The 22,438-nt window shown below is 29.6% G+C and overlaps 1 protein-coding gene across 2 annotated transcripts in view; it reads right to left on the reverse strand.

Moving 5' to 3' along the window:
- The window catches only part of LOC128873266 (class A basic helix-loop-helix protein 15-like), a 60,814-nt gene that overhangs the window by 23,086 nt on the left and 15,290 nt on the right, over positions 1 to 22,438 (reverse strand). For both annotated transcript variants that reach the window (XM_054116719.1, XM_054116720.1), the window contains one exon: positions 1,316 to 1,474. In XM_054116719.1, the coding sequence (XP_053972694.1) occupies positions 1,316 to 1,444 (129 nt within the window). In that variant the 5' untranslated portion in view covers positions 1,445 to 1,474. The remainder of the gene's footprint in view (positions 1 to 1,315; positions 1,475 to 22,438) is intronic.

Below are 22,438 nucleotides of genomic sequence, written 5' to 3' on the forward strand. Positions count from 1 at the left end.
TTTCTTGATTTATACATTACCTAATTTATTATCCTTACACTTTTATTATTACAGTTTTATTACGTCGTATATATTTAGAAATGATCATCAGGAAATGGTTGAAGAGGTTTGTGTTAAAGTTATTAGATGTAGGAATGAATTCTCTGCCATTACATTTAATTATTTACAACACTAGTTTAAACGGAAATATTTACCCAGCATTTTATGACTTTAATGTACCAACCTTCATAGTAATGAAACACACTGATTACTGCGATATTTAGTTTTGCAACTATGTATGTACTCTTGGAATTCGTGACTGAGGGAAGATTAAAAGTTGTATGGTTTTTCTTTATAGGGTAAATGACCTCATTATCAAACGTACAAGAACTTAATTTGATAAAAATAGGTATTTCTAACTGCCATTTAAGAATATTTGCGTGAATTATGGATTGTTAAAATTATTGAAGTGTTTAGTTTCCCAATTGAATTAGTTTTACAGTGTTATTTGACTCGTTAGATGAAAATTTCCATAGAACAATTTCCGTCCTCTAATATTTATAGCAATATTAAAAAAATATTAACGTTTTTTTCGATTGTATTGTTGTTCACATCGTTCTATGATTAAGATATTTCACGTATTTACGTATTTGTATTATAAAATTTATAATTTTTGAAATCTCTATTTTATAAACTAACCAATCAACGATTTCGAAAATTTATGAATATATGTATATCAATTATATTTGACGGTGCTTGTACTGTAAAAAAGATTAACAAATTAAATAATGGATAAATATTTTTACTTGTAATATCTTAACCTATTGATCAATATATAGTTTCATATGTTAAAATAGAATTAATGAAATATACAACTGGTCAATAAGGTCATCAACCTTAAATAAATGATAAGTTTAACTTAAAAAGCCATAGAATTAATTTCGATCTCAAATGTCACGAAGTATACATGTAAATGAATAAAACACTGTTGGATTGACCAAAAAAAAAGAGCATTTTGTAAAAAAGAGAACTCTTTATAGACTTGATCTTGATATAGACATCGATATCAATAAAACTTTCTTACGTTGCTTGACGACCAAAAAACTAGTTAACATTAGCCTTGTTCCAAACCTTAATTAAATTCGAGTAAAATATACAATGGTCATACTATATGTCCAATGAATTTGAATACCGGTAATAAATCTTTCTCGAATGTCCTATAAATGTGACAGTGGTCAATGGTAGGTTAATTAGAGTAACGTTAAATTCATCTCTGATCCGAGAATTGCTATCGGCAGATTGAATTTTATTACTCTTCAAATAGAAAATAACTCACCTCCGCGCCAACCACATGGTGCCGACTTCGTTTTCCGGTAAGCGAGTCGACGGAAGCGTCGTCCAGGTCGATATACATCTCCTGATCGCAGTCTTGATCGCTACCTGATAACCTCTCCAGGCTTCTCATTATCCTGAGGAAAGTTATGGTGTGGACCCCCTGTAACAGAACCCGATGCACCATTAATTTTCTTCGAATGTCAGAATAATTGAATATTGGCAATTTTTCAACTCGAATCGTTAGCGATATTCAGTGGCTCGTCTAGTCCGAGTAAATCTAATAAAATGACTAGTGATTCTAGAATCCGATACGTCGTTAAACTTCATTGGAAAGGGATTTTCAAAAGGGTCTTTAGGACTTTGTTTTTTTAATAACAATGTAATCGTGGTGGATACTTCAAACCATCTTTCATGTTTGATTGTAATTATGTGCGTACTTTTATTTTAAATTAAAAAATCGGATATATTCCATACCACTTGTGTTTTACTAAGAAATAAAATTCCTAAACTTTCTTTTGGAAAATCCTTTATATTCTCTGATATTTCAACTACGAGTTTGAGTGACCTTTTACAAGAATTAATATTTCATAAAATGTTTCATAAAATACGTAAACTCGGATATATCATATACATATAATTATTTAATAATAGGAAGAGTAAACATACAAAAATGGTAAAGTAAAGTTTCGTTTTGTAAATTTTTTGTTTGCAAAAACTATCGCAAAAGAAATTGCTGTTACGGTTGTTGGTTAAGGTATTAGAGCCACTAAAAAAAAATAGGGCTTTTAAGATCTTATAACCAATAACAAATTTGTAGGTAACATATATTATTCAACAATTATTCAGTATATAGTACTGGAAATTTAAAAATGCGATTCAGAAACACGCACTGTATGTGAGACTGGCGTTGCTTCTTTAAAATAGAGAAATATTTATTCTTCAAAACCGGTTTTCTTAGATGAAACATACTAAGAATCGAATTAAGCATACAATATAATTTGCCGTCCTGACCGTATAATGAATCCTTTTCAAGGGACAATTTCCTATAATCCATAAAAATAAATTTATTATTAAGTGGAATACAATACTTTTTTAGGAAAATTCATATTAAAAAGTTTGTATTAATATAAATCGTTTAAACTCGATAAACAACGAAAAATATCAGTACTAGGGTGTCTCATAAGTTCCCGGACACTTGATGGCTGAATTTTTTATATTAAAATTCTTTATGACATTTGATCCAAATCGGAATTGAACAATTGGTAGAAAGGTGGATGAAATCTATCAGAAGCGATGGCATTTATTTTGAAGAATAATTATTGTTTGATTATAATGTTATTATAAAATGATTTATTGATAGCAAGTGTCCGGGAACTAATGGCACAACCCAGTAGATGTATAGTGCTATTCACTTTGAAGTATTATCCAGAGTCACACATTTTATTCTTTCTTTAGTGTCTTTAATACTCTTGTCAGCGATTGTGCATCGCTAATTGGCGTAACAAATTTGTCTTGTTATTCAGAAAACTCTGACGACTATTTATTTCGCGATACGTCGTAAATACCTATTGTAAGACTGATTGATGATTGTGTCTGGCGCATGAATGTTTTGGACTTGGAAAATGGACGCATTTATATTTATACCAAAACCATTAATTGATATCGTTAATTGTAGTCGTCACAATTTGAATTGAAATACTTTGCTTTATATTAGGTGTAGAAATTAATTCTGTGCCTTTCTAAGGTAAACTTAACATTTAGTTATAAAGAAAAATCATACAACTCTTAATTTTTCCTCAGTGAAATATTTCAAAAGAGCACGTAAAGCTATAGAACCAAATGTAGAAGCAATCTGTGTGTTTCGTTACTTTGGTAGTTGGTACTCTAACATAAGAAAATGGCCAGTAAATATTTTTACATGAACTATAATAGAATTATAAATTACTAAGTAATTGTAAAGACGCAGAATTAATTTCTACACTTAATAATCGCCAAGTACACTACTGAACTTTGAATATGTACGTAAATTATAATAACTATCAGGTTGAGACTTAGGTTATGTATATTGTAATCTATATAAGATCAGATTATGAAATTGAAAGGTTAATAGTTTAACGTAACAAAATGATAAGCAAATATTTTTACTTAAACTACAGTTATGAACGATTTAATGTAAAGGCATAGAATTAATTTCTACACCTAGTAATTTTAAAAGCATATGTTGACTATAAAATTATTTTTCAATTTGAGTTTCGTAGTCTCCACTTTGCTCAGAATCGATAAAGATCACCTGTTTCAACAATGCCAACTAAGTTTAGTAATGGAGTTAGACCTTGATGTCACGTCTAATCTACAGTCGCACCGAAGATATAATCGACATGGAACATCAGCACTAAACATGCCACAAGTAGCAACGAAATCTCATTAAGCAATATTTACTTATTGATTCGTTCATGAACGCAAAATAAATTCTAGATTTAGAAACATTTCCGAATATATTTTCGAATACAAGAAATAATTATTTTATTTAAAACAAATATTTAAAGCAATTATTGTTTATTTCAATACATTGTCAAATACAATAAATGAACTATTTCATAATTTTGATGGTAGGATATACATTGTGGTGGTAATATATACAAGCAGCATCTTTTTCTTTTATTTTTATCAACATAGTTTCATAAGTGCTTCTACATGAGAAAGTCACTTAGAAATTAACGCAGAATATTTTTTAATATGTTCTGAAATAAAATAGGCATATATTAGCATCGAAATATGTCAATTTGATAAAGTTTCTTCTTTCCAGTATAATCGTGAATTTAGTTATTCAAGGTCAGTTAAAGGTCAATATACTGTAAGGGATTGAATTTCTGTTTGTGTGAATTACATCATCGCGTTAATGAAGATACAGTGGGTGTAGATTATATTCGTACACTAATCAATTTCCCAAAAAACTTTTCTATGAAATTGTAGTTTCTTAACTTCTTTTTTTATAATCAATGATATTTTACATATTCTCGGAAATCTCTGAGATAGATATAGTCCAAACAACATTTACTAGTTAATATAATTTGTGAAATTAACAAAGAAATGTGAAAAGTGGGTAAAAGTATAGAAGCAATAAGTATTTGAACGATTCTTATGACGAACCATTTACAGCAGAGTTTGTAACGTAAACACGTTAGTTTATTGCTCCGTGCGAATTAGAAAACATCAAATTTCCAGGAAAGTACTTTTAAACAGTTGTGCGAATACTTATTGCTTCAATATTTCTATCGATTAATTGTTTTTTTCTTGTTAATTTCGCAACTTACATAAATAGCTATTTTCTTTGTACTCTATCTATTCTAGAGATTTCCTAGAACATGTAGAATGTCATTGTTTATAAAAAATAAGTTAATAAATTACAATTTTACACAGTTTTTTTGGAAATTGATTGGTGTACGAATACTTTCTACATCCACTGTATGTTATCTTATTTAAAAGAATATCGATGACCTTGAAATCTCGTCAAATGTAACTCCAAAAATGGATGTTTACTAATTAGAATATTTACTTCTACGAAATAAAAATTCTTCCTTGAAAGAAACAAAGATATTTTTAATTCTAGTGTTAAGAAAACTATTCAATATAATATGTTAGGTATCGAAAGGAAAAGGTGTGAACAACCTTGTAGAAGATATGTAACATTTAACTATGTTTCATAACAACAAGAAAATATATATTTATTTGTAAAGTATAATATAAAGAGCAGTAACGAGAACATATCGAAGAAATCATCATTTATAAATATATTTTGGCAAATGGAAATGTATTTCGTTAAACTTCTGTAAAAGTTTATAAAAAAGTCCTAGAAAACTGCCTATTGAATATAATTATCGAATATAATCATTGAATATATGCATACAATACAGCTGTAAAAATATTTGCCTCCGCGACGTTTGTAACAAGAATGATAACGTTTCCGGTTATTCGACTGATAAAAGTAAGCTGTTGTTATATGCAATACTGGTTGGGTAATCCCGGACGAAATACTGATAAAGAAGGAACTAGGGGATCTCCCAGCAAGTGGCCCAGACGTATAAACATCCTGGAATAATCAACTGTTCCTCGCGCGAAAGATGAGTACACGACTCGCATAATTGAAGTGGGATATCCCGTTTTTCCTGACTTCGCTTGATTCAATGCCAGGAATTCTTGGCACACAATTACGTCGTGCTGCGCTTTACGATCCACGATTAGGTAATTGCGAGTATTAACATAAATATATGGTCAATCATAGATCGAACATTGACAAGAATTGGTTATAATATACCGACTGGTAGCGTTTGATGTTAAAATTAAATAAAGGGTTATTAATAGAGTGCGGATGTTTATGCAATTATGGCAAATGAAGATACGATAAATTCTATAAGAATGTGCACAAATGCAAACATATATGAAATATCAACAATAACTTTCATTTAAATTTCAATTCTTTTCTTCGTATTTGTGAAAATATGAATTTGCATAAACATACGCACTTCAATTATTAAGAAGGGACTTTAAGATTTGATTTCTTTGTAAAATACCTATTTAGATAGGTATTTAAATAAGAATACACAGGGTTACAATAAAACGTAAAAGATAATGTCGTTTAAGCAGATAAGCAACCTTGGATGCGTGAAAAGTACATCTATATTCAATAATTTCTTTTTCGAAAACAAATAACTCAATAAAAGATCTGTTTGAGGTGATTTTGTTATCCATATATTGAGTAATGAAAGAAATAATTTTTATTTAGATACTTTAAATAAAATAGCGATGCTGAAGCCATTACACGACAACGATGACTTCTTAATTGGCATAGCGGAGTTAAATATAAATTCCATTAAACCAATTGTTTTTTGAAGAAAGAATTGTTGAATATAGCTATGATTTTCGCGCATCCAAGGTGGTTTCCTCCCTTAAGTGTTCACCACAAATATACTAACAGGCATGATTGTTAAAAAACGCAATTCTAAAATTCCTTTCATTTTTATGATGAAAAAAACATTTTTCTAAAGCCCCTTTAATTATGTCGATTATGTTTAAATTTCTTTAAAACTTCGTACAGATATGTAGTAGGATTCACCAATGCCTACGAATTGATCGACAATTCATTAATGTACATTTATAATTAATTGTAAATGGGTAACTGCCAACTATCGATGCTTTCTATTTTTACCGTTAAAAGCATCGTAAAAAATGTTATCGCTCGAAACAACTTTCAGTAAGAGAATTGCTTTTTGACCTTGGCAATAGTGTACAATGATCAATGATGTGTATCGAGGAGAGACTTGCAATAAATGTTTTTAAGTTCAATTAATTGCTCAATTAATTAATAAGAATGTGTTTAATAATATTAGTAATTGTAACTTTAATTTACTATCTTTTATTAATTGCAAAAATATTTCCCACGGACTACTTACTATACATATGGTTTAATTTGTTACAACTATTTTCTTGTTCACTTTGATTAAAAAATTCATTGTCCAGTCAATGACGAGATATCATGTTGATTATGTTTCATATTTTATTTTAAAAATCACAAGTGATCAAAGCATATCAATTAGCACTTGACTTCAAAATTGTCTCCATTAATACTACTGATCCAAATTGAATTGACACTTGAAATTATTTAAAGACGCGATAAAGAACATTATTGCATGTTCAGTAAGTATCGACTAATCTGTACTATTTTATTCAAAGGCTTAACCATGAATATCGTTCTTATCATAATAGTGTTTATCTTCTCTTTGAATGAATTCAGTGTTATAATGCTAGATAGAAACTAAGTAGTAAGTATTACGCGTCTATCTGACATAATTAGGAATATAAAGTCAGAATAGTTGAATGTGTTGGCCTCGTATTTAAAGCATTTGTTTAGTATTTTTTTTATCTCATAATCACTTGTTATAATAGATTACAGTACAATTTCGTAATCGTACTACACTGTCCTATGTTTATTTAATTTGTGGAAAAGAAATATTGTTTAGAAGATTTATTTATATTTTGCTAATTGTGTATGAATACATGAATAGCAATAAATCCATATACGTGGATTACATATATCACAGTAAAATTAATGTGTGATTAGTATGTACGGACAATAAACGAAAATTAAATAATTAGAGCTAGTTTAGTTATCAGTTTTACTTTAATCAATAAATTGATAGTTCAAATCATTACGTCCAGTTTAATCATTTCTTTCGATGTACTTATCATAAATATATATTTATTGCGGATTCTACGCATTATGGATTTTCATCGTAGACTAATATGGAAAACGGATATGAAACTATGTAGATCAATTATTTTGAGTTTTGCATTTGTTTTTCATACTTGCATACCTACGCTGTACAATAATAAAACACACATTCTAGTAATTGCTGAGGTATTGTAATACCCGATAGACATATTTCTTCGTATTCTACAGGAATAAAAGTAATTCAATCTAACAACAGATATTCCATAGGTATTTCCGTTATGCGACTCTGCTTAAAATTAAAATTTCAAGCAGTAAACAATTATCATTCCTATGTAAATCAATTAACATTAAATGTCTGTTACTGAACCAGAGACATGGACAAGCTTTCTTTACGTTCTAATATCACTTGCTCCTTCATGAGAAAAAGTAATGGGGAAAATACGGAGAGAAAGCTTGTTCGGCATCCGTTAACTGATGCTTTCTTCTGGTTTATCCAGTTCGATTTTCCCGCTACAGAAACCAACTGGTAATAATTCAACGTTTTTATCATGTTCGTCGAGCAAGGAAGCGCATTGAATTTCAACCGCATGATTTACAATTTTACGAAATATGTAGGTAATGTACAATGGTTGATTCCTTTTGGTTTTCACAATTTTTGAACATCAAACGATTTTATTAAGATTTTTTAACATCGAAAATTATTTAAGATTAATAACTACAGTAAGTATTTTCCTTTTTTTTTATATAAGTATGTTTTTATTATTTAATTCCCAAATTTCGTATTCGTATAATTGCAATATTATCATGTATCGAATAACAAATTAGGAAAACTAGGAGTAAGTTTTGCTTGACAGATTAATCCAATTAGTTGAAACGAAGAATAATTTATATCCTTTATTGTGATTTAAACGTTAAATGACATTTTAATAGAAAGTTCTTATTCTGTTTTATACAATCATTTTATAGAATGATCATAGAAGTTAATGATTACTATTGTTATATCTGTTTATTCTTTTACTTGTTACTACTTGTATCGTGGAATAAAACAAGTTCTCTTTTTAATCATGTAATAATGCAAGTATTATAACATTGAACGTAAATGTATCAGAGATATTGAGTACAAATCATACGTATTCTCTTCATTTTTAATAATCTTGTGGAAAAACCGAATATTTTACTAAAAGCAGAAGTCCATAATATTAAAATAACCTAGAAGACCTTATATTATGTATTTATAATTAAACGCAAACACAATTTCATTCTGCGTGATAAAATTAAATTAATCGATAACTGTGGATAGAAACATTACCAATATTGAGTATTGATTCCTCAAAGCAGTTAACAAAAATAAGCAAAATACTTCGAATAACATCATTGACTAATAATTTCGTAAAAAAAGTCGTTCAAATATTCAATGTATTAACAATACGAACCACTCGGGGTACAAATAAATACAAAACGAAGTATTCGAGAATAATATTCATGATTTCTCAGTGTGTTGTAGGGTGAGTTGTTTGCAATCATGTAAAACTAATTGCACATTTTAGCGTGTTATCTGTTGCCGTAATTGTTTGTAATGAAGTGGCTCGTGTGGCGCTCTGCAATGATAGGATGCAATAAAAATTAGCACAAGCCGCTTATTATTTCCATATAATCAGGTGCAGAGCATAATTGCCAAGTCTGCACACATTGGCAAGCGGATTTCCGTGAGGAGAAAATGGAATATTACGAATCCTTTTCCCGTTTGGGAAAGATAACAGAAAAGTAGCAGTTTGGAAAGCAAATTGTTCGTGGACCATTTTAAATTTTATTTCCAAACTATTTCACCATTCCACGTGCACCAATTTATAGAACTTTAGATTTCACTTATGTTAAATTAAAATTTCACTTTATGCATTCTATAAAAAGAAGTATGAAAATCAAATGAGGGCAATATTCGTTATATTTATTTTTTACATCCTTCTTTTTCTATTTTATATTCTTCACTTAAACTTAACAAAATATTATGTAAGTTATCGTAAATTTGCTTTAATATTAATGATTGAATGAAAGTTACTCAATAAACTAGTATGTACAATTCTTTTTTAACATTATTAACGTATTTTTTAAGAGTATAAACTGCACTACAATGAAAACAATTGAGTATTGAATTTTTTTTTTAAAAAGAAAGGAAGATAAAGAAGAAGTATTAATTTTCACAGTTTTTGTACAGCTGTTTGCAATAAGAAACATATTTTAAACAATGATATCATTTCATTATTTTATTTGATATTCAATAAATTTAAATAAAGTAAACGTATATAAAATTTGATAACGATTGGTTCATGAGTTCTTGAGTTATCATTCCACGAATTGGAAAATGTTATTTAATAAAAATTTCCGATAACTCAAAGATTTGTGCGTGAAATGAATATAAAAATGTACCAAATGTATTTTAAAATATATCAAAAATATTTTGAAAGTTATAAAAACATTACATAAATTCTTCTCTATAAGAAAAAGTATCCCAAGAAACACTTAATTGTTCTCGTTGAACATCGTCAGGATAATGAGGTCGATACGAAACAAATTCCTTGAATCCGTTCTATAGGGCAGCGAAAGCCAATCATTGAATATGTTGGGAGGAAAAGGATCCTTCGATGATTACTTCTTGCGTCGTCATCGACCTACAAGCACGGATTCCGTTAAAGACATTCACAACAAGCGTTCTTATTCACGATCGAGCGTACGCTCGGGTATAATGGCGCCTAATGCGGAATATATTCCGCGACTTTATTAATGACGAAGAAGGTGTGTAACCGGTGTCACGTGTGGCCGTTACACCGTGCTTGGCGCTGTAGTGTGTTGTATGTTACGTTACGAAGTTATCTAAGTCGCGTCGCACGTCAAGTCCTTCGAGTCGGACGTGTGTCTATTCATTAGCGATATAATGCGGTAGATTATGTTATTATGCGCACACGCGAAATCAACCGTCCGTGTACGTGTGGCCATTGTCAACGCGAAAGAAGGAAAAAGAATGGCTACCGGCGTACTGGTAGAAAATTTGACGTGGCAGTAGAATTCAGTGACAATTCGATACAAATTCCAATTATACGTTTTGGTAAAATTAATTGAACAATTTCATGCGATATTGAACACTTTGAGCCATCATCGTTACGAATTTTACTGCTATTTGAAAACGCATCAGGTCAAGCATTAGGTCTCTTTCAACTTATGACTGCTAATAACAATTTATTTATATATACGTTGTGAAAAATTGTACAAGGTTCTTAGCGATAGATATACACTACTGGTCATAAGTATTAGAACAACTACCGTTAGATTAATTGTGAAAAAGTCACAAATTTATTTAGAAACTGCAACTACATTTACTTTATTTAATATTATATATTATAAGGTATACATTTATTGTATAGAACAAGAAAATAAGGAATAATCGAATTCTTATTTTATATTTTATTTTTATCAATATCACTACCGTGATTCTTGATGGCTGCTTTCACACGTTTTGACATTCTGTAATTTTCATGCATTGTTTCATATTTTCACTTGGCATAAATGCATATTCGCGGTCCACTTATTAGACCACAGCGTAATGTAAACAAGGCATTCGTTTCATGTGTTCGTTTCGTGTTGTTTACAAATAAAATAATCTTACATGATACCGTTTCTTTCGTTTGATCGCGTATTGTTTCTCTTTTGAAGGATGTTTTAGGGTAATAGTATAGTATAGTATATAGTATACTTATTTTTAAGACTTACGACAATCTCTGATTTTTATTACTATTTTGGCTTTCAAGGTTGAAAGTGAATTCACAACAAGATAAAATACAAACAAATATGTATCGTTCTAGTAACAAAAAGTAGTGACACTGAAAAAAATCGAAACAAATGAGGTTAAAAACAAATTTTTCTTTCATGGCATTTCTCTTTTAAAATTATTGAAACCATACCACAATTATGTATAAAAATACTGGCATTGCACGATTATTTATTGTCTGAAACAAACAGTTTAAACAAAAATTTTTTTTCGCGTGTACGATAACAACCCCTTGAATTCACAATTATATCGCCGTGTCATATTATTGAGAAATATAACAGTGAATATTTCCTTAGGATTTTAGCGGTTATTTCCGTCTTATAATATTTAAAATGACTTGAATGCACTTACATATCACTATTCTTAAAAAAGTTGAATATATCGTAAAACGTTTCTAGCGGAAGCAACACGTGTTGGTGGTTCTTTTTTCGCGGAATGTGAGAGTTCATTAACATATTACCTGCTTCATTTATAAGGAAAGATTCAGAAGTGGAAACGTTCTACTTTTATGAGTCATGGTTCGAATCGTATTAGGTTGTTGCGAATGTAACAGCCGAATGCTTAATGAAACTTTCGACGGCTGTAATGGGTCTCCTTAGTATGACGGATCGAAAGAAATTGACATTTTTTTTACACTTTCAGACAGTTTAACATATTAGAAATGTAATTCCAATAGGATTTAGTTGAAATAAAAAAAGTAACAAAGTTATAGGCCTTGAAATTTTTTGGTTACGAGGGTGAACATTTGTTTAATGATATATTTACATCAGCGTACTGTCCTATAAAGAAACAAATTCAATTATATGTAATATATTAACCTTCAAATGATCTTGAATAATGAAAACTAAAAAGGATATGTTTAAAATTAAACCCCATTTCTTCTATGCAAAAGTGATATTCGTTATTCAAGGACATTTAAGCGTCAATATGCCACACGTGATTGAATTTGTATTTTACGTGCATCTACAAAAATGCATCATTCTCTATGAGCAAACAAAATTAAATGATATTAAAATCTCGTACAACATAATTCAAACAAAAATTAATCTTATTAGAACAGCCTCTTCGAAACAAACAACTATTTTGATTTGTTTCTTCCAGAGAGAGATATTTTAGATGTTTATGTTAATAGAAACGCGCCATATATGCCCCTCTAGAAATAAGCAGTCATTTATAGAAAATCTACATATACAGTCAGCCAGTCAGCATTTTTCATTATAAATATTTACATGTGTAAAGTTGATTTATGTACATATTTATTGATGAAACATGTATTTGGAAATATTAGACCCACAGTCAGTATAATAACTATTTGTGCAGGAACCAATTCAAAATAAAACTTCATATATTTATTGTATTAATAAATTTTAGGGGAAGAAATAATTAACCAAGATTCCTAGTATTCCTACATATTTTTAGAGTAGAATTTGCATAAATTAAAGTTTATTATTTTCAATCTCTTATTTTTTTTTCTTATTAATTTTATTTTAAATTGATTGCTGTACGAATACTTTTTACACTGACTGTATAATTTAATTTATACAAATTTCTTCGATAGGCATTGACTGTACGAATATTTATTCGACTGACTGTATGTACGTCCTTCGCATTGCTTTGTTTAGTACATGGTAAGAAACGAGAATCTAGGTACACACTACTGTAGGAAATGTGATGTTGGTTTATGTAGCGTACGGTGCTTAGAAATTTATCGTGCGAACATCGATGATTAAATGATCTTTTATATAAAGCTGGGCGTTTTGCAAGAGATAGGATGTTCCGCAACCCAGCGTAGAATAGTAACTGTCTTGTTTCGTATACCGTAAACCGTTTCAATTTTAAGCATTCACAGTTAAAAGGTTAACAAACATTCCTTTTCGCGGTCTACCTAACTAAACACTCGCCTTCGAGATAAGACTAAATGCTAGAATTGTTAATCCGTTAGACTAAGAATTCTTTTCATACAAGCCACTATTGACTTTAATACAATTTTATGGTGACTATTTTAAAAATTAAGAGTGCTCTTTTTTCCAACGGAATTGATGAATGCTTACAACTTAATTTTATTCATATATTTCCTTAATTCGGATTGCCTTACCATAAATAAATCGTTGTCCTTAGATTAAGTCCTTGTGTCGACAAAATATTCACGCTTATAGATCTCTATAAATTCTTTTTAAATGAATATTTATAGCCATAAAGGCGACTCTTCTTGGGCATTAGGTGATGGTCGATTCTCGAAACTGATTACCGGCACGGATTATATGGAGAATCACACTGTTGCTTATAAATATTTATTTCAGAAAAAAAATATTGCAAGACACTTTACCTCCCTTTATCGAGCTCTGTGAGGTAGTATTATTCTCTTCTCGAGGTTAGGACTTATATTAACACTGTTTTCATTAAAAAAATGAAGCAATTTTGCCTTTCACCTAATTAGTCTTAAAAACTAGTGACCAGAAACGACTAACAGGCCGACAAATGCTTATAGTTGAACGTTTTCTCTGATGATACGAAATGTTTAATATAATGAGGGGATGAAGCTAGCATAAAACTGTTTTTGCAAAAGTTATCTGGTACATAAAGGCAAATTATATAGTAGTGGGGGAGAATTTAACAAACAAATTAATTTTTGTATACTATAATAAATGACCACTTATGAGAGGTCGATGAATTTAACTAAACAAATGCTATATCTCAATAAAAAAAACTAATTTGTTTGTTAAATCTCCTCAACCACTTCAGTTACAATAAAATTATTTTCTCCATATAATTTGCCTGAATAACCAAACTGAAAAAACAACTTTTGTAAAAATATGTTTCGATAGCTTCATCCCTTTATGAAACGTTTATTCATTGCGTTTTAAACGAAACAACCTGTATATTAAATATAGCGTGGATTTCTTTGGTCGTAGTGGTCAAAATTAAATACAACAAAATATTTAGAAAGTAGATGAATGTCGCTGTCGTTGTACATACATATATATTTGTTAAAGAATTGGATTGTAAAGAATGATAAAGAACGATAAGCTTTTTCAGACGAAAATATAGATTCTACTAAAAAAAATCGATAATTCTTAATTTTTCTCAAAAAGTATTGAAAATAAATTTTATACGCATAACGACATTTATTTAATTTCTAAAAATTCTTCATTTGTTTAATTCTGACTAATGATAAAAGAAACTCACCCCATCGTGCGATCCAGAAATTCCAATAGCGTATCAGGGGGACGCTTATGTTTTCCATGCTGGTCAACACATTTTTATGAAACTTATCAGGAATAACGCACAAAGTATGTACCTTCGATCCATGTACATTTATACTAGACTCAAACTTAAGACTAGGCTTAAAAGTGGATACACCCTCTTGGACATCTTGTTACTTTATTCAAAACGTTTACATTGGATATTCAATGTGAATCAACTGAAAATAATATATATGCTACGATTTATTAAGGAGACGGGGTCTAAGTCTTAGAAGTTTCCTTATTAGATAAAATCGTCTTTCGAAATGTCTACGTGCGTTACATATTTTGTTCAGATCCCACCACAAGATAATAGCATTATGTTTAGATACGCCTAATTTACTTTACGACAAGCAACTGTGACAGCATTATATTTAGTTACCTTTGAATTACTTTACGGCAAAGCAACTGTGCTCTGGTTTGTTTTCCGTTATATCTACAGTTTACGTTTAACTAAACCAGTGCAATTATTATTCTTTCAGTATTGTTGCAATATATGTATAATAAGCATATTATCTCTGATTCATTATAATTGTTATCTCGTGTATCAGGGAATATTCCGTTCTTAATGAAATGGCAAACGACGGTACTGTAAATAATTGTATATTCGAGACATATGTACTAACAAAGACACGAGATATGTAAATTATGTAATTATTGCTTTACTAGTTTAAACATTAAGAATATCAAGGTTTGTAGTCCTTTTGCAAAGTCGTGTGATATTACAATTTCTACTATGACTACATTAACTTTTACTACTATACGTATCTTAATGCATGACTAAATTATGGCTTGAACAGAGTGTTTCATATGATGTATTACATGATTTTAAATGTTTACAATCACAGGTATTAAAATTAAAATTCATTATTAAAAGTATTAAAATTCATACTGAATAAAAAAAGAAAAAGCTGTGCGTGTGTGTGTATGAGAGAGAGAGAGGGGGGGGGGGGAGAACCTAATGCTTTATTACTTAAAATATGTTAATGAAAGTTGACATTAAAGTGAATTAGAATTTGTCATTCTAATATTGAATTACTCTTGAATCAGTTGTTAGTTTACTGGATTCCTTTCGTTAATAGCAAAAATACTTCCCAAGGATCATCCCCAATTTTAATTTGTCACTCTTCTTTTCTTGTTTACTTTGGCTAAAATATTTGTTTACAGTCAGGACAATGTATCGGGAAACAATGCCTGAACATGATGACGACAATTGGAATTTAGTGTCTTTGCAATTATGCAAATTGCAATTATGTCATTTGGAATTTGCATTTCTCAGGAAAGTATTCCGTTTTGGACCGATTAACATGTACCCTTGTTTTTCCCCTTATTTCGAAGAACACCTTTACTTATGTGCCGACCTTGTACTAATAATTTACGGATGTCGCGTTATTATCTTTACGTTGAAAAAGTCTTGTCTGCGATAAATAATGCTTTCGAATTTGTTGTTTTTTACTCGTCTCTTATAAGCGGAAATTTTTCTTCTTCTTCGTTTGTCACTTGCTTTTTCCATTGTTTGATTATGGAATCGTTTCTTATCTACCCGAGTGCATAACATGGTAACATATTCAATATTTACAAACAATTACAAGCATTTGGTGAGGCAAGTTAGGCTACTCAATGGGAAAATGACTTGTGGAATATTTCATCGTATCTTTGTTATGAAGGAATTTTATATCTGGGTGAGTGTAGCAAATCGTTTTATCAACAAACATATTTAATCCATAGTATTTTCTTTTAACTACCTTGCGGAGTATAACTATAACACTATCTATATTTCTAACGATTCGGCATTTTAGGCAAGAATAAAAAAAAACTTTAATTATACAAGCTGTAAGAATATGATAAATAATGAATTTTATGTTAATACTAAATTTACCACAGTCGCTTAAATTTTTAAACTTTCGTGTAATTCCTTCTACAAAATATATCAATTATATACAACTGCTTCATGTATTATTCAATTTAGTAATAAGTGAAATATTTTTATATTAAATTGAAAAGGATGTTTTTAGATGTTTCAAGACCAGTCATTAAACCGATTAAACTGTCATAAAATTTACCAATCCGGACTACTTTGCGTCGTTTCCATCACCACGACGTCATATATTTTAAAAATTTGCCACTCTCCGCCTTTGACGATCAATACTTTTTACATTTTGCTAATTGTAAACATACACATTTATAGTTTGGATAGTCATAAATCATGTAATGATTGAAATATTTGCTTGAATATAAAAATACATTCGATCTAAATGTAAGAACAAGTTATTAAACAAGTTTAATTTGTTTTTGTTTATAAAGACTACATTTGGGTCAAATAAGCATATCAATAAATCGTGATGTCAATTATGAATTTCTTCGAATAATCTATTTTCAAAATAAAAAAGGGATTCGTTTCATCGCTCAGCAAACCAAATCTCTGTTTTTAGGAAGACATTGGTTGTATTGTTGTTGTTAAGATCTTCAGTAATTCTCACCGAGCTGTTACCAATATTTCTACTAACATTTAAAGATGTATACAAAACTCATTTATGAACTCCAACGTCATCGAGTTCTTATGTACTATCGTAACATCTTCCGGGGACGCTTAACTCTTCTATTTTTGCATATTACTTTCACGATCGTTCGCGATATCATCAACATACATTTATGCGCAAGAATTCGTATAATTTTTAGCATTGTAAGCGGAATTTTAGAAAGCACTGTGTTCATAACGCGAAACTGCTCTGAAAACGACACGCCTGAAAACACAGCTATAGTCGATGCTCAAAGGGTTAGCTTGCGAGGTAATTACTCGAATATGCAATTTCTATGTAAAACAACAAAAATGTGGACAGGCAAGGAAGACCAGGAAACATTAATTTTCATTAGTAAGACTTTCTTCTCTGGGTATTCGTTAGTTCTTAACCTGAGAATAAACTGTGTAAATATGATACACAGATGGAGAAACTATTTCTTGCGATTGAAGAATATCTCTTTCCATCACTCATTTTATGAAGATTCTTATTGAAGATTCTTAATAGAAGTATTCATTGAAGAACTACATTGAATGTATATTTATAATGTAGAGAAAATGTACTTCGTTCGTTTTAAATTACCAAAATAAATATATTTTACACTGTAATTTAGTAAAATAAAAATATTTTATCTGCTGATAATAAATTAAATAAATAAAATATTCCGAACTATGCCACAAATATTTTCAGTGTTTCTTAAATAAAATATTACTTGAAATATTATCTTAAACATTTTTTATAACAAATAAAATATTTTATTTTTAAAAATACGTGCATGATCCGAAATAAAATATTTTATTTTTAAAAATACATGCATGATCCGAAATAAAATATTTATTTACTGTTTATTATTTAAAATACGTATTTTACACAGCTCTTTCTTAAGTTCAGTCACTTTAATCGTAATTATAAAAATGTTTTTCATGTACTATTATTCAATGGTTACAAATATTTCACAGTTATCGCTCTACAGAAAATGTTTGACAACCTTCAACAGGTTTAACGATCAGGTTTTCACGGATATCTCTAAAATTATTGAATTTACTGTAAAAATGGATATTATCGAAAAGAAAGATAAGGAAATTTCCTACAAAAAGATTAAATTTTCTTTTGCATATTCCATAGTTTACACGTGACATGATATGAAAACGTTGAGGGCAACGCTGACGGTTGAATATTAATCTTTACTCTACGTGACCATGGATTTGTACAAAAATATTTTCCAACGAATTTTGTAATTATTTCAGTTAATGCTTGAAATTTTTCAAGAACTATGTAGTAAATAGAAATGTATTAATATTTTAATAAAGTAAACTTTAATGTTTTCCCGTCTTGCTACGTGTAGTTTACTAGTATACTAGTATACTAGTTTACAAGTATACAAACACAGCGGATTAACCTTCTTTTCGTAGAAAATCTTACTGTCTTTAATTTTAGATAATGATTGTAAAAGTGTGTATTTGCTACACAATTATTTGATATATGAATATGCATTTTTACGCAGACTGTATGGAGAATATATGCAAACATACAAGGTATATGCAAAATGTGCATAGATCATCGTCATCGTTATGCTTAATCTTTGACGTCGTCTTCAATCGTGATTGATCTTTATCAATCGCCATCAAACATCATCGAGCATCATCAATCTCCATCCATTGTTCATTAATTGTTATCAACATTACGTGTTGTTACATCACGTATACCTATGTATATTATATATTGTACACTGTATATTTTTTATTATATATAATTATTAAATAAAACAAATTGCCCAATAAAAAATAGGTATTTAATTATACAAATTCATGATTGACCATATAATTAATTTGTACGGATTTATAAAATATCTGGATATTGTAAATATAATTCCATTAAGTTAACAGCATTTTAATCGTTGTTATTATATCTAATAAATATTAAAATCTACATACGTAATAAATTAAAAAATAGATATATATGGTCAATTTTAAATTTAACTAATCACTTACATATCCATTTTACTTAATTTTCGTGCATATGTATACACTTGTGTTTAAGTCCATATTATACTTGTACAAAAAGTACGCTTTTGCATATCTTGTGTGCATAAGCATCCACAGTATAGTAATAACTATGCGTGGTGTAAGGTTAACAGAGTTTAAAATATCGACGGAAAATTCTTTCTTTATTTTACACTTGCTGCAATTATCAACGATTTTACGTACAACGATAACCGTGGAATATTTTACACATAATATAATTTGTAACGGTTTGATAAAAGAATGTGCCCAAGAACAGTATAATGAAACTATTTAATTATGTCTTGGTATTTAGTCCAGAATGACTGAACTACGACACAAGACAGAAGTATTTTAAAGTCAGTCCAGTCCTTTATGCAATCAGCGCTGTTGCTAAAGCACGTCGGAGTTAATTGCCATTAATGAATAGCGCGCAGACACAGGACGACAAAATAGACCGCGGTTCGCGACAGTTGCTCCTCTTCTTTTGCTTTTCGTGTAAATTCGTGCTGATACGCTCACGCGTTATGGCGAAGAGCCGATAATGCGAGCGAAGACGCGTCGCACTTGTTGTCGAGTCACAAACGTTAGAATCAAGGGAAACGACGAGAGAAAGTCGACTCGTGCAACCATTAAACCGTATGAAGTTGTTAATATCATGAATGAGCTAACTCCATTAAGTTTGATTTATGGTTATTATGTCTGTGTTTCTGCTAGAGAAATGGGAAAGCACTTGTACATATTTCGGTAACTTAGTTAGTCAGCTTCTAAATTTATGCGAAAGTATCTTTACCTCTTCAGGTCTGCTGTACGTTGTTACATGCATTTTACTGTTATTTTTTAATACATAATAAATTTCATAACATACAATTGCATAATGTACCCGACTGGGAATGCAATACAAATAACTTTTTTAAAGTGTGTTAAAGTAGCTTTGCTGGCATTGGGCATAATGTTTATTAATAAGAACATTTAATAGCTCTGTCGACTTTAACTACTTACTATTTGGTTGAAATAGTCATTAATCAATGGAAGTATAACCATTTAAGAAATAGTATTTAATTTAAAAGATGGAATAAAATACATGCAATAAACGGTTACAATAATATACATATTTCACAAAATCAAACTTGATTTCTGTTTAATCTGTCAAAAATATTGTAAATAGTTTGACATTAATGTAGCATATTTTTGTTGTGAAACATGTTACGTTTAATATTTATTTCTTACTCGAAACTTGAAGTCACAATTTGAAATAAGATATTCTACGTTTAGATGACTGTTAACAATAAAAACAAATAAATAAATATTATTATACATTGTTGATAAGTATCATTGTAATTATTAAAATCCCGATATATACCGTTATTGTGTAAAGCAAATACTTTGTTTTACAAATGAAATAAATTGACGAACGAGGATGTTAGATACGTTAGTTTCCAACGAACATATCGTAAAATTTCTGTATCAAGATAGAGTTGTTACTTTTTACAGTCATTTCGTTGCAAACTAAGTTAAGTTAATAGAAAATTAATAGAAGATGGGATAAAACTTCAATAAGTCGATAGATCAATAATTTCTTGATAATTATGAAAGACGACTTTCATTTAATTAGAAAGAGAATATCTGTTTTATTAGAAAAGTTGATTATCTACTCTCCCACAGACCTTCAACACTTTACTTCGTACTTTAACATACAGTCTGTTCCATAAATATTAGTACTCTCTATATCTAACGAAAAAAGTTTAAATTTAATGATAAGTTTGATGATTTCAAATAAATTTTGTACAATACTTATATATGTACAAGCTTGTTCACGTACATATATAATTAAATATTTAGTTGGTGACATCAAATCTGTCATTTAATTTAAACAAATTTTGTCAACAGACATAGAAAGTACGAATACTTATGGGACTGACTGTATGTAATGTTGCAGGCTAGACAATTATCTTTTATCAAATATTTGGCAGCTTATGTCTCCTACAGGACACTAATCTTTAGTTATCTAACAAGCAGCAGTTTTGTTATCTTTGATATTAATTAAGATAAACATATTTTCTAACATATCTACCTATCTAGTATTATACATCTTACAGATCTGAAACTGGAGATACTCAAACGAAAAATTATCGTCATCAATTATATTATTAAAACTGTTTAACGTAATCTTACAGACTTGTAGTATTCTGTGAAATAATTGTTCATAAGTTAGACTGAGTGTATAGATTCTAATTTTATAATCTCAAACAAACTATTATTCATAATTTACATTTCAAATATTTGTTTTAAAGTCATCCTCAGAATATATAAATGTTACAGTTGAATTTTCTTAAAATGAATATATGTTGCAATAATATTAACGCATAAAACAAACAAAACAACAAATCGAAAGATAAATAACGAATAATAGTTAGTTTCAAATTACAAAATAAGCATCCCTTAATTCGTTAAAATAATTGTTCGTTGTGGTGTATGTGTGTGTAGAAGATAAAAGTACTTGGGCAAATAATAAATCAGACTATTAAATACCGCGGATTCGAATATTTAATTTTAAGCACGCGTCGTCTTAGTGAATATTTTGTATACAGCATATCGCTGTACCGGTTTCTGTAATTTAGGCCAAAAGTCGTTTCCCGTGTTCATTTTAATGGGTTACCCGTGTCCCTATATCGACAGTCCACACAAACCTCATCGTACTACACACCGAGAACCTGTTTGACTTACTATTCTCTTACGCACTACCTAGTTGCTTTCGATTGTACAAACAGCTGTGTTTTTGCGATAACGATAACAATTCCATGAAAAAAACGATAACGCCGTTCTAAACAAGAGGTGTTTCTTTTTCCTCCTACATACATTCGCGATGATAGCAACGCGAGGTAGGAAAAACACTATGCGGTGTTTTTTAAAGTACTGTGTATGAACGTGTCAATACATTTTACGAGTGAGAAATTTTATAATAACTGTAGAAACATGCGTGTAATAAAGCTGTAAATGGTAGGGTAAATATTTCTCGTGAAGCGTAATGTTTTAACTTAACTTAACTTAAATTTCATCATACGAAGAATTTCACAAGAATAATAACAATAGTCATATGTCTCTATTATCTCAAGATTGTATGTATTAAAAAATTCAAAACTGAGTGAAGAGAAATAGAATATTAATGTAAATAAGTAGAAATGAGAATTTGTCTGTTACAAAGATAAAATACAGTTACAGTGGGTGTAGAAAGCATTCGTACATCGATCAATTTCCAAAAAAACTGGGTAAAATTGTAATTTATTAACCTTATTTTTTCTAAACAATGACAT

The sequence above is a fragment of the Hylaeus volcanicus genome, chromosome 3, assembly GCF_026283585.1.
Source record: "Hylaeus volcanicus isolate JK05 chromosome 3, UHH_iyHylVolc1.0_haploid, whole genome shotgun sequence".
NCBI lineage: Eukaryota > Metazoa > Arthropoda > Insecta > Hymenoptera > Colletidae > Hylaeus > Hylaeus volcanicus.